Below are 14,547 nucleotides of genomic sequence, written 5' to 3' on the forward strand. Positions count from 1 at the left end.
TTCACTTGATCAATAAGGGAAGCAGGTCCAGTGATGGCTTTCCAAGATGCCATGGAGTTGTGGCTCTCTATGTGTGTGCATGTATTTTGTAGCATTTGTGAGTGTGAAGGTCTCCATATATGTGTGCGGGTGTGTGCATGGGCACAAGCATGCATGTAGAGGTGTTCTGCTACAAGATACTACTGCAGTATCCATGGCTTGTTTCTAGAGAAATTAACAAGAAAGAGAATCTTGATTTTCGTCATTTTGCACATAAGGTAAAAAAACAAAAAACAGAAATCACAAAAGGATACAAAAGAAAAAATATTGATGGGTGATAACATTGTTTTTAGGGAAAAGAGATAAAGAGTAATTCAAGTTTTTAGAATGTATAACTGATAAACCTTGGTTAGCAATTGATAACAAAAGCCCTTTGTTTTTACTGCATAAGAGATTGCTTTTAAAAGATTCACAGATCTTTTTTAATATGCACCTTAGAATTTAGGAGTGAAATATTTCTCTAGGACATGAACATCATCCTATGTCAATTATTTTCTCTCAAGTTTTTATCTCTCGAGTATCCCTACAAAACAAAATGCAAACAAAAAGCCAACCCCAAAACTATCTACTTTATATAGATTACATTATCAAAATTTTGTGATATTTAGTTCAGTTCAGTCACTCAGTTGTGTCCAACTCTTTGCGACCCCATAGACTGCACCATGCCAGGCCTCCTTGTCCATCACCAACTCCTGGAGTTTACTCAAACTCATGTCCATCGAGTTGGTGATGCCATCTAACCTTCTCATCCTCTGTCGTCCCCTTCTCCTCCCATCTTGAATCATTCCCAGCATTAGGGTCTTTTCTAGTGAGTCAGTTCTTTATATCAGTTGACCAAAATATTGGAGTTTCAGCTTCAGCATCAGTCCTTCCAATGAATATTCAGGACTGATTTCCTTTAGGATGGACTGGTTGGATCTATTTGCAGTTCAAGGGACTCTCCAGAGTTTTCTCCAACACCACACCTCAAAGCATCAATTCTTCGGTGTTCATCTTTCATTACAGGCCAGCTCTCACATCCATACATGACTGCTGGAAAATCCATAGCCTTGAATAGACTGACTTTTGTTGGCAAAGCAATGGCTCTGCTTTTTAATATGCTGTCTAGGTTGGTTATAAGTTTTCTTCCAAGAAGCGAGTGACTTTTAATTTCCTGGTTGCAGTCACCACCTGTGGTGATTTTGGAGCCCCCCCACCAAATAAAGTCTGTCACTGTTTCCATTGTTTCCCCATCTATTTGCCATGACGTGATGGGACCAGATGCCATAATCTTTGTTTTCTGAATGTTGAGTTTTAAGCCAACTTTTTCACTTTCTTCTTTCACTTTCATCAAGAGGCTTTTTAGTTCTTCTTCACTTTCTGCCATAGGGTGGTGTCATCTTTATATCTGAGGTTATTGATATTTCTCCTGGCAATCTTAATTCCAGCTTGTGCTTCATCCAGCCCAGCCTTTCTTAAGGTGTTCTCTGCATATAAGTTAAATAAGCAGGATGACAATACACAGTCTTGAGGTACTCCTTTTCCTATTTGGAACCAGTCTGTTGTTTCCATGTCCAGTTCTAACTGTTGCTTCCTGAGCTGCATACAGATTTCTCAAGAGGCAGGTCAGGTGGTCAGGTATTCCCATCTCTTTAAGAATTTTCCAGAGTTTGTAGTGGTCCACACAGTCAAGGGGTTTGACATAGTCAATAAAGCAGAAGTAGATTTTTTTCTGGAACTCTCTTGCTTTTTCGATGATCCAACGGATGTTGGCAATTTGACTTCTGGTTCCTCTGCTTTTTCTAAATCCAACTTGACATCTGGAAGTTCATGGTTCACATACTGTTGAAGACTGGCTTGAAGAATTTTGGGCATTACTTTATTAGCGTGTGCGATGACTGCAATTGTGTGGTAGTTTGGGCATTCTTTGGCATTGCCTTTCTTTAGAATTGGAATGAAAACTGACCTTTTCTAATCCTGTGGCCATTGCTGAGTTTTCCAAATTTGCTCACATATTGAATGCAGCACTTTCACAGCATCATCTTTCAGGACTTGAAATAGCTCAACTAGAATTCCATCATCTCCACTAGCTTTATTCACAGTGATGCTTCTTAAAGCCCACCTGACTTCACCTTCCAAGATGTCTGGCTCTAGGTGAGTGATCACACCATTGTGGTTATCTTGGTCGTGAAGATCTTTTTTGTACAGCTCTTCTGTGTATTCTTGCCACCTCTTCTTAATATCTTCTGTTTCTGTTAACTCCACACCATTTCTGTCCTTTATTGATCCTATCTCTGCATAAAATGTTCCATTGGTATCTCTAATTTTCTTGAAGCGATCTCTTGTCTTTCCGATTTAATTGTTTTCCTCTATTTCTTTGCATTGATAGCTGAGGAAGGCTTCCTTAGCTCTCCTTGCTATTCTTTGGAACTCTGCATTCAGATGGGTATATCTTTCCTTTTCTCATTTGGCTTTGGCTTCTCTTTTATTCACAGCTATTTGTAAGGCATCCTCAGACAACCAGTTTGCCTTTTTGCATTTCTTTTCCTTGGGGATGGTCTTAATCCCTGTCTCCTGTACTATGTCATGAACCTCCATCCATAGTTCTTCAGGAAAAATTAAGTATTTTTTGTGTTTGTGAGCATTAAAATGTTTTCTAACTGTTCTTGAAATCTTAACTTATAGTAAATGTATTTAAGATTATTTGAGAAAATTTCAGATGATGATTATTCGGAATTCACCAAGTTTGAACACAGTTGCTTTTTACTCAGTATTTTGAAAATTTTATTTTTATACTATCATTTGAGAGGAGTTGCTAGAATTCAGGGAGAAAGCAAAAGCATTTATTAGAATGCTACTATGTTTTAGAGTGTTGATACCAGTTTTTAGTGATTAAAGGTAGAATATTCAGTCCCTTAAATGATCTGTCTGGTTGGTAACTTACCTCTAGTGACTTTAATGTTCCACTTACCAGTACTACTCCTTTGTTGATCAAGCAATATTTAATATGAGACAGATAAATAAATAAGAAAGTAAAGTGTCCTATATGTCATGTCCCAAAATAGGCTCAAGGTAAAGAGAAGCCTTGCTAAAATTCTATTTCCAAGCCCAGGCCCTTAAGATTCAGTAGATCTGGGGTGGTTAGTTCATCCTCACTTTTGTAAGCATCCAGTTGATTCCTACAACAGGGGAAAAATTGGGACTACACTGATGAAAAATTATTCCTCAAACATATATGAAAGACTTTTGCATTATTGCTGTTTTGAGCTACCAGGAAAGCCCTGAATCATACATACCACTCATTTATCTAGTAATACAGACAACTGAATTAACTGCGTATGATAGTTAAGCTGAGTATATCTTTAAAATTAGAACATAACTGGTACTCTCCAAAAAATCAGTGTTTTAACTCACTTCTCATTTTCTATGGTGGGGATTTGCTCAAATTATATAATGTATTACATCGCATAATTTGTTTTTATTTTCATATATCTTACTGTTTAGCTTAATTGTGTTTTTTTTTGTTTGTTTGTTTGCAGGGTGCAAGTTGAATTTTATATGAATGAAAACACATTTAAAGAGAGACTAAAGTTATTTTTTATCAAAAACCAGAGATCAAGTAAGTCTTTCATTTTATTCCCCTGTCTATATTTTGTATATATGTTCACTGTAATAAAAAATACAGCTATGCAGTCCTTTTTCAAAATATCTTTTATATACAAGAGTTAACTTGATAATCTTCTCTGTCAGGCATTAATGTTTAAAAAGCAGTAGATGTTGCCTCTGGTGATGTCAAAGTATCTTGACACCTTTACATCTTCAAGTCTGGTATCATTTAGTAGACTTCTGAGTGGACCATTTGGATTGATAGAAATACTGAGGAAAGTCATTTAAATGAGGGTTCTCCATATTTTTACTGTGAGAGACACCTAAAGCTTGTTTTGAGGAGACTCTGGTGATTCCAGGTGACCGTAATGGGGAATAATTTTCTGATTTAGTGTTTAGTAGGGGTGAGTTTACCTATCACATCTAATAGCAAGAAGCATGTAGGATGTCCTAAAATGTACAACACCTTCTCCTAGAGGTTTAAAATCATAAAGTGCAGAGCCAAGCTCAGCATATAACATCCCAGGAATTCTTGCCATAAAATACATTTGGGAAACTTTGGAACTTCAAGAGGGCATGAAATTGGCATAGTCGCTGACCTCCTAAGCCTGTTTGGGGTTGAAGTGTCAGTCATACTTCTTACCTCTCCACAATACCATGTATTTTTGAAAAGTTATATATAGTGAACCAGTATGCAATGTTTTTTTTCATGTGATTATTGCTTACGATGTCAATAAGCAATGGAAATAGTTTGGTGTAGACTCTACTATTTCACAGTTTTCACCTCTGAATCCTCTTGGGTGGTTTAATGTGCTTCTGTGGGTTCATAGAGAAAAACTTGAGTTATGAGAAGTTGCCTAAATACTGACCACAGGAAGTATTTCAATCTGTAAGGCACACAAATTACAGAATCTTAATGGCTGGTTAGTTCAGGGTTAGGTTAAGTGCTTCTCTAATCTGATTGGTTAGAGGTTGCACCAATAGATATTACTTGAAGGGTCCACATTATTTGCATAGAAGGTTTCCTTTATTTTAGTACTAAAAATTCTGTCTCTCCAGGCCAGAAAGAATGCCCAGCTTTGACTAAACTATCGTTTAAGGAGACCAGTTCTATAATACCAGGGCAATTTCATTAACAGTTTAAAAGACTTTATTAAGAAACTAACCTGTATGTACCTAGCATTTTAATAGGAAAACCAAGGAAAAATTATGCAATTAATAAGCATTAACCTTTTAGTGTTAAATATTACCTTAAGTACACTCACCTACAGCAGAGTAAAAACAAAATGGCATTTCATTTGTAGATGTTATTAAGAAACAATTATTGGAAGACCTTTCTCAGAATTTTATTCATAATGTGTAAATCTGGTACCATCTGATAATTGCAGGAAAGGTAATGCTTCTATTAATCAGATTTTAAGCACATTTTGCTTAATGTTAATTAGTCCTCTCCAACATCAACTATCACAGCCATGTACAAAGATACGTCCATGGCTGTGTTATTTCCCACAAAAAATTTTTTTAAGATTTCATCAGTATTTAAACCTATAATGAAAAGTTAGTTGAATCTCAAAAATGGCGGTGTGCGTGTATATATTTCCCATTATATGCTATTAGGATTTCTCGGTAATTCTATAATTACTGTCTAAATGTATAATACATAATTATATATGATTATAATTTCTGTATAATCAAATCTGCAAGGTGCTCAGAAGATACAAAGTTTATAACTTATCCTTGTGAATTTATAAGCAGCTAGATTTTCTGGCTAATTAAAATGTATTCCCAAATTTATAGATCTATAAAATGGTTAAACTTTTAAGCATACCTCAACCAGTCTTGGTTAGATATGATTTTTATGGCTTTGAATGCTCAAAAGTTGAATTACTTAGTGTATAATATCCACTATTATGGTTCATACAAGCTGTCATTCTCATTTTTTGTTTCAATTTCAGGCACTTAGAACTTCAGTTGGGTATACAATTATGGTAGTGTAGTTTCTAAACAATTTAAGTGCTGTACTTAATATTGATATCTTTGACAATTCTTTTTAGTTATCTGTGAACTGAGTTTAAATGAAAATCCAATTTCTGTTGTTTGTTTAAAGGTCTAAGAATACGTCTGTTCAATTTTTCTCTAAAATTATTAAGCTGCTTATTATACATAATCCGAGTGCTACTAGAAAACCCTTCACAAGGAAATGAATGGTAAGGTGTCTTTGATTTTCTGCAATATGATTTTGATTAGTTTAAGTTGTATTATAAGTTTTGAGGTAAAACTGGTAATAACATTATGTTAGTTTTCGGTATACGACGTAATGGTTCAATCTTTGTATACATCACAGTAAGTCTAGTTACCATACATCACCATATAATCCATCTCCTTTACCCATTTTGTCCCCATCCTCACCCTTTCCCTCTGACAACCAGCAGTCTATGAGTTTTGTTTCATTAGCTTGTTTTTTTTTTTCTGTTTACATGCAAGTGAAATCATATGGTATCTGTCTTTTCTCTGACTTATTTTATTCAACATAGTGCTCTCTGGGTCCTACCATGTTGTCACCAATGTCAAGCTTTCCTTCTTTTTACGGCTGAATGATCTTCCACTGTGTGTGTGTGTGCATCTTCCTTTTTCCTACATTCATCAATAAACACTTGAGTTGTTTCCATATCTTAGCTATTGTAAACACTACTGCATTGAACATAAGGGTGTGTATATCTTTTTGAATTAGAGTTTTTGAGTTTGGGGAGGGGGGTATAAATACTCAAAAGTAGAACAGTTGGGTTATATGGTAGTTTTATTTACAGTTTTTTTTTTTTTTTGAGGAGCCACCAAACTCTTTTCCATAGTGACTTCACCAATTTACATTCTCACAAATCATGTAAGAGGATTCCCTTTTCTCTAAAACTTTCAATGCTTTTTTTTTATTATTATGATCATTCTAACAGGTATGAGGTGATTTCTCATTGTGATTTCAAGTTGTATTTCCCTAATACTTGGATTTCCCTAGCAATGTTGAGAACCTTTTCATATATCTGTTGGACATCTGCATATCTTCTTTGAAAACGTATCTATCTGGATTCTGTGACAATTTTTATTCTTTTTTTGTTTGTTTTACTATTGAGTTGAATGAGTTCCTTAATATTTTGAATATTAACTCATTTTCAGATATACAATTTGAAAATATTTTCCCATTCTAGGTTGCTTTTTCATTTTATTGATGGTATGCTTTCCTGTGCAGTAGCTTTTCAGTTTGAAATAGTCCCACTTGGTGTTTTGTTGTTGTTGTTGTTGTTGTTTTGCCTTAATTGCCTTTGCTTTTGACATCAAATTCAAAAAATCATCACCAAGGCCTATATCAAAGGACTTACCACCTGTTTTCTTCTAGGAATCTTATGGTTTGGTTTCATACCTTACATTCAAGTCTTTCATCCATTTTGGGTTAATATTTATATATTGTGTAAGACCGTGGTCTTTGTTGTTGCTCTGCTTCCCAGGTGGTTCAGTGGTAAACAATGCATCTGCCAGTGCAGGAAACATGGGTTCAGTCCCTTGATCAGGAAGATCCTCTGGAGAAAAAAAATGGCAACCCACTCCAGTATTCTTGCCAGGAGAACCCCATGAACAGAGGAGCCTGGTGGGGCCACAGTCCAGGGGGTTCACAAAGAGTTGGACAGAGCAAGAACAACAAAGATAGTGGTCTAGTTTCATTTTTTTATTTGTGTTCTATTTTCCCAGCTCAATATATTGAAGAGACTGTCTTTTCCTCATTGTATATTCATAGCTCCTTTGTCATATATTACTTGACCGTATATGTGAGTATTTATTGTTGGGCTCTTTATTCCGTTTCATTGCTCTATGTATGTTTTTAATGTCAATAACATGCCATTTTTGTTTGTATAGCTTTAAGTATTGTTTGAAATCAGGGAGCATGATTCCTCTAGGCTTGTTCTTCTTTCTCAAGGTGCTTGGCTATTTAGATTTTTTTGTGGTTCCATAGAAATCTTTAAATTGTTTGTTTTAGTATTGTGAAAATGTCATTGGAATTTTGATAGAGATTACAGTGAATCTGTAGATTGCTTTGGATAGTATGAACATTATAACAATACAAATTCTTCCAATCCATGGGCACAGGATATCTTTCTATTTCTTTGTGTCTTATTTATTGAATAATTTATCAGTGTCATAGTTTTCAGCATATAGGTCCTTTCACCTCCTTGACTAAATTTGCTTCTAAGAATTTTATTCTTTCTGATGCAATTGTAAATGAGGTTGCTTTCTTAATTTCTCTTTCTGATATTCCATTATAATTTATAGACGTGCACAGATTTCTGTGCAGTCGTTCTACGTATCCACAGAGAGTTGGTTCCAGGACCCCAGCACAATACCAAAATCCACAGATGCGCAAGTCACTTACATGAAACGGCATAATATTTGCATATAATCCATGAACATCCTTGCATATACTCTATGTCATCGCTAAATTGCTTATAATACAAATCTAGTGTAAATGATAGTAAATAGCTGCTAGCATGGGGAAAATTCAAGTTTTGGTTTTTGGAAATTTCTGGAATTTTTTTTTTCAAATACTTTTGATCCATGGTTGATTGAATCTGCAGATGTAGACCCCATGGATAAGGAGGGCTAAATGTATATTGATTTCATATCCTGCAACTTTGCTGAATTTATCTATTGGTTCTAACAGGTTTTGGGTGAAGTTCTTAGGGTTTTCTATAGGCAGTCTCATGTAATCTACAATAATTTCAGTTATACTTTTTTTTTTAATCTGGATGACTGTATTTCTTTTTCTTGCTTAATTGCTGTGGTGAGAACTTACAGCACTCTGTTGATAAAAATGACAAGAGTAGGCATCTTGTCTTGTTCCTGATCTCAGCGGGAAAGCTTTTAACTTTTCATTAAGTATGATGTTAGCTGTGGGTTTGTCATATATATGACCTTTATTATGTTGAGGTCCATTCCCTCTATACCTGTTTTGATAAGAGTTTAGAAATTGTTATAAAACCAAAACATAACACACACATTTTTGTGGCACTACACAGTATTTAGAAAGCCCTGTTCTTCCCCATCTACCTCCTCCCTAATCACACCTCTAAAGGATGAGAAGTTGCTGACCAGATTGAAGTGAGCCCAAGATGCTCATTGGGCTGTATTTTCACAAATGAACAGGGTCACTATGTTAATGAGCTTCCCAGGTGGCACTAGTGGTAAAGAACCTACCTGCCAATGCTGGAGACGTGAGAGACCTGGGTTCGATCCCTGGGTCTGGAAGCTCCCCTGGAAAAGGGCATGGCACACTCACTCCAGTATTCTTGCCTGGAGAATTCCATGGACAGAGGAGTGTGGCGGGCTTTAGTCCATAGAATCTCAAAGTGTTGGACATGACTGAAGTACGGATGTTGAATCAAAATTCGACAATGTCTTTTCTGTATCTGTTGAGTTCATTATATAATTTTTTACCTATTTGGTTAAAGTGCTTAGTATTAATGAGATGTTGAACCATCTCAGCATAAATAAATCCCAGGAATAAAGCCCATTTGATCATGATGTATGTATACTAAGTTGCTTCAGTGGTGTCCGACTTTTTGCAACTCTAACGACTGTAGCTGGCCAGGCTCCTCTGTCCGAGGGATTCTCCAGGCAAAAACTCCAGAGTGAGTTACTATGCCCTCCTCTAGGGATCTTCCTAACCCAGGGATCAAATCCGTGTCTCTTACATCTCCTGCGTTGATGCAGGGGCCCCTTTACCACTAGTGCTACCTGGGAAGTCTGCGTATCTCACAACTAATTATTATCGTTAGTTTTACTACTTTTTTCTTTTAACCTTAGTAGTAGTTTAATAAATGGTCAGTCCATTGGTTTTATTGTTATTTACCTTTACCTGTGAGATTTTTTTTTTTTTACCATCTTATGTTTTCTTGTTACTGGATAGTGCCTTTTCAGTTTAAAGAAGTCCCTTTAGCATTTCTTTAAATGGGGGTTTAGAGCTGATAAAATTCTTTGGCTTTTGCTTGTCTCGAAACTTCTTTATCTCCCTTCAATTCTAAGTGATAACTTTGCCAAGTAGAGTGTTCTTGGTTGTAAGATTTTTCTTTTCAGCAATTTGAATCTGTCATGCCTCTCTCTCTCAGCCTGCAAAGTTTCTTCTTGAAAATCAGCTGATAGACGTATGGAACTTCCTTTGTATGTAAAAAGGTTTTTGTTTTTTTTTTTCCTCTCTTGCTTTTAATATTCTCTTTAATTTCCGACATTTTTATTATAACGTGTCTCTCTCTCTGTGTTTATCTCATTTGTAACTCTCTAGTCTTCCTGGACCTAAATGTTCATTTTCTTCTGTGGGTTAGGAATATTTTCAGTCATTACTGCTTTGTATAAACTTTCTGTCCCTTTTCTCTCTCTCTGCCTTTTTTGTCATCCCTATCGTGTGTATATTGGTCTTTTGGATGGTGTCCCATAAATCCCTTAAGCTACCTTCACTCTTTGTCTTTTTTTTTTTTTTCAGCTGCTCTTACTGAAAGAATTCCGCTATCTTGTCTATAAGTTTGCTTTTTTTCTTCTTCTTCTGCTTGATCTAGTCTTCAGCTAAAGCCCTTTGTTACATTTTCCAGTTCAGTTATTGAATTCTTTAGCCCTGTAACTTTCATTTTGGTGCTTTCTGACATTTTCCATCTCCTTTTTGAACTTCTCACTGTATTCATGTTTTCTCTCAAGTTCGGTGACCATTTTTATGGGCATTATTTTGAACTCTTTATCAGGTAAATTACTTATCCCCACTTCTTTAAGGATTTTTAAAAATTCAATCTTGTTCTTTCTTTTGAAAACTATTCCTCAGTTTCCTCATTTTGCTTTTCTCTCTGTGTTTCTTTATATTAGACAAAATGGGGAACCTCTCCCAGGCTTGAAGGAGTGTCCTTGAGTAAGCCGTGAACCTTACTGTTCAGCCCTGCCCTAGCTTTTGGTTATCTCTCAAATCTTTGTGATTGTTTAAACATCCTGATTTATTCTTGATAAGTTCCAGATTTTGAGGTTGTACTAAGCCCTGTTGTGTTCAAAGGTAGAGGTCTCAGTCAGCCTCTAGTTTTGGCTAAGTGAAAGCCAGACCCTCGGGGAGCAGCTTTAAAGTCCTGTGGGACCACTGTCTTTGCTGGCCTCCAGACAGGTGATTTGGATGTGACAGTTCCACAAGTCAGGGCTCCAGATGAGTGTGTATGCTTCCTCTGTGAGACCCTGGTGAACTGTAGCAAGGCCTGAGAGAGTGCAAAGATAACATTCACTCCCCTGGCCTTCACTCCCTAGAACTCCTCTGTAACCTCTCGATATATGGAAGGCCTGAAGCTTCCCTCACACTGAGACTCCAGCACAGGAATATAAGCCTTTTTTAGTGGCAAACTAGAGATGTGTTGCAGTCTGCTGTGTCATGTTGTGGGGGTGGTAGCCTGCCCAAACTGTCACTCCTGATTGTTTCAGTCTCCTGGGTGCAGAAGTGCAGGCCACCAGAGCTGGGTACCCAAGGGGCATCTGCTGTATGAACTGCCTGCACCTGCAGGGCTCAGTGGGGCCCCAGGATGGGGGGAAGTGGTGCTAGCAAGGAGAAGGAGCACAGAGATGGCACCTGATTATCAGGCACCTGCGCTCCCTGACAATGTCCAGAAAGACCCCTGTGTCCTTGGCAGTTGCTTTAAGATTGGCTAGGAATTATGCTAAAGCTGAAACTCCAGTAACTTTGGCCACCTCATGTGAAGAGTTGACTCCCTGGAAAAGACTCTGATGCTGGGAGGTATTGGGGGCAGGAGGAGAAGGGGACAACAGAGGATGAGATGGCTGGATAGCATCACTGACTCAATGGACGTGAGTCTGAGTGAACTCTGGGAGTTGGCGATGGACAGGGAGGCCTGGCGTGCTGCAGTTCATGGGGTCGCAAGGAGTCGGATACGACTGAGCGACTGAACTGAACTGAATGCATCAGTCCTGGGTGTTCATTGGTAGGACTGATGTTGAAGCTGAAACTGCAGTACTTTGGCCACCTGATGCAAAGAGCTGACTCATTTGAAAAGACATTGATGCTGGGAAAGATTGAGGGCAGGAGGAGAAGGGGACGACAGAAGATGAGATGATCGGATGGCATCACTGACTCAGTGGACATGGGTTTGGGTGGACTCCGGGAGATGATGATGGACAGGGAGGCCTAGCATCCTGTGGTTCATGGGGTCTCAGAGTTGGACACGACTGAGCGACTGAACTGAACTGAATGCATCTCCTGCTGATGTGGTCTAGGTAGTTTTCAGACTGCTGGCTTTTCTCTGGGTTTTAGGCTTTCCAGGTGGCACTAGTGGTAAAGAACCTGCCTGCCAATGCAAGAGACAAAAACGATGCAGGTTCAATCCCTGGGTTGGGAAGATCCCCTGGAGAAGGGCATGACAACCCACTCTGGAATTTTTGCCTGGAAAATCCCATGGACAGAGGAGCTTGATTGGCTACAGTACATAGGGTCACAAAGAGTTGGACACCCTGAAGTGACTGAGTATGAGTAGGGTGACTTAGTCTGCAAGAAGTGAAAGTTGCTCAGTTGTGTCGGACTCTTTGGGACCCCATGGACTATATATATAGTCCCTAGAATTCTCCAGGCCAGAATACTGGAGCAGTTAGCCTTTTCCTTCTCCAGGGGATCTTCCCAATCCAGGGATCCAACCCAGGTCTCCTGCATTGCAGGCAGATTCTCTACCAGCTGAACCATGAGGGAAGCCCATTTCTTCTAGCACTTGGTTCCATAATTCTAAATAATAAGTGTGCACTGCTCTTCCTTGGTTTGCCAACTTTGGATAGTAACTAGGAGCTTCCTACTTTGGTAGATCAAACTTAGTCTGCTTATGAGCCCTTTACAAGCTTCCTGTACCCCACACCTTTTCGGTCTCCTGAACCTAAATCCTACTGGTTTACAAAGCTGCTGTTTCTCTAGGCTCATTTCTCCAGGTCCCAAGAATGTCTGCATGGAGCACAGATCCTGCTCCACACAGAGAAGTCCTGTGTGGTGAGATCCCTCCTGCGCCTGGGTCACTGTGTCAGAGGCAGGGTTTTTGATAATACTGCATCTCTGCCTTTCCTTGTTGTGTTGTTGTTTAGCTGCTCAGTCGTGTCCGACTCTTTGCAACCCCGTGGACTGTAGCCCACCAGGCTCCTCTCTCCATGAGATTCTCCAGGCAAGAATACTGGAGTGGGTTGCCATTTCTTCCTCCAGGGGATCTTCCCGATATAGGGATTGAACCCATGTTTCCTGCATGGGCAGGTGGATTCTTTACCACTGAATCACCTGGGAAGCCGCCTCCCTTTCCTATTGGTCTCATTATGGCCCTTGTATTTCTTGTTGTGGAGAAGCTGTTCTGCTAGTTTTCAGGTCTTTTTCAGAGGAAATTGATCCATACATGGCTATAGATTTGGTGTGTCTGTGGCAGAGGTGTGTTCAGGATCTTCCTACACTGCCATCTTGAATTACCTCCTGAATGTAGTATAAGTTTAAAGAATGCTATATGGAATTTATTTCTTCAATGTTTGTCACAAATAAATCAATGTGGTTTTCAGTTAATACATGAATGTAATCTTTGTAGGTTCTTTTAATATATCTCTCTTCTTGTTTATCTAATTGTCTAATGCTAATACTTGCCATCTACCCACACAATGTTTATTGCTAGTCGAAATACTGTAAGTAATGCTTTGAAATGGATCAGTCTCTTTAAAAACCCAATACTTTTCTGTTCTTGATTCACATATACTCCAGAAAGGTTTATTGTTTTGTATTCCAGCTTTGTATGTATTTTCAGTTATAGTTTAGAGGCCACTTTGAAAAAAACGTTCCTTGAGGACATTCTAAGTGAATTAAGTCAGACAAAAAAATAAATATTGTGTGATCTCACTTATATGGGGGAAATTTTAAGACAAAACAAAGCAACAACAAAGCTAGTTATTTACTCTTGAATAGAAACAGCATTTATTCAGCGTTTATCGGGATGCTTAATTCAAGTCTCAGATTTAGCTTATGTAGTTCTTTATCTAATTTGAGTTAAATGACATTGATTTATTTTGACTTACTTTTCCATTCATTATTGCTTTTATTAAATTGCATATCTATTCCCTTAAAGGTTCTCCTTTTAATTTCTGTCCTTGCTAGAAGCAGTAGGGAAGGGGACTGGGTGTGTGATGGCCTGAATAATTATTATCTCATCACACACCTTGAGTTTCTGGCCAGCCTACTAAATTGAAAATAATTTTCAAAGCTGAAAACAAATTTGATGGCTAACTTCTGTACAATTATTTTTTTCATGTAGAGGTTTGCCCTAAGAAAATTTAAGAAAAATTAAAAGATCAAAGTAAAATGGAAAATGAAGGCATAATATACATTTAAATGAATTGATTACTCTTTGGCTTATTTAGACAGTGAAATGACTTCTTATGTGTTAAAGGGTTTGGAGATAAGCTAAAGATTGACAAGTGAAATTTCATTGTGTAATAATTTATTTTGAAATAATAAATAATGAAATAATTTATTTAATGAATGTAATATGGTTATTTTACTATCTCTTTATTGAATACTTAGCATGTATTCATAGTGCTGAAAGTGAAGACATGGCCATGAAAAGTAAAATTCATTACCCTCTGGAAATTTTCAACCCTTATAAAGGTTTTATATTTTAGAGATCTTGTATTTTCTCTCATTGGGATGGTTATTTTATTTATGTTATTTCCTTCAGTACACACTTAATCTTATTATTCTCACTTTCATGTAAAGAAACATGTGTTTTCTCCTCTTTGTCCTTCATGTTGAGAACCTCAGCACTAATCATTTTAACCCTGTTTAACTTACTGGCCTCAGGAAGCCAGCACTTTTCCTGCCTCCCACCCCCCAAATTCTAA

At 37.6% G+C, this 14,547-nt stretch overlaps 1 protein-coding gene across 5 annotated transcripts in view; it reads left to right on the top strand.

Annotated features, from left to right (window-relative positions):
* KCNT2 (potassium sodium-activated channel subfamily T member 2) overlaps positions 1-14,547 on the top strand; it is a 445,066-nt gene that overhangs the window by 130,905 nt on the left and 299,614 nt on the right. For all 5 annotated transcript variants that reach the window (XR_011247634.1, XM_069545283.1, XM_069545284.1 and 2 more), the window contains exons 2-3: positions 3,558-3,637; positions 5,732-5,831. Coding sequence is in view for 4 of the 5 variants with exons in the window: in XM_069545283.1 (XP_069401384.1) it covers positions 3,558-3,637; positions 5,732-5,831 (180 nt within the window). In the remaining variant the exon portion in view is untranslated. The remainder of the gene's footprint in view (positions 1-3,557; positions 3,638-5,731; positions 5,832-14,547) is intronic.

This window comes from Ovis canadensis, chromosome 12 (assembly GCF_042477335.2).
Source record: "Ovis canadensis isolate MfBH-ARS-UI-01 breed Bighorn chromosome 12, ARS-UI_OviCan_v2, whole genome shotgun sequence".
NCBI lineage: Eukaryota > Metazoa > Chordata > Mammalia > Artiodactyla > Bovidae > Ovis > Ovis canadensis.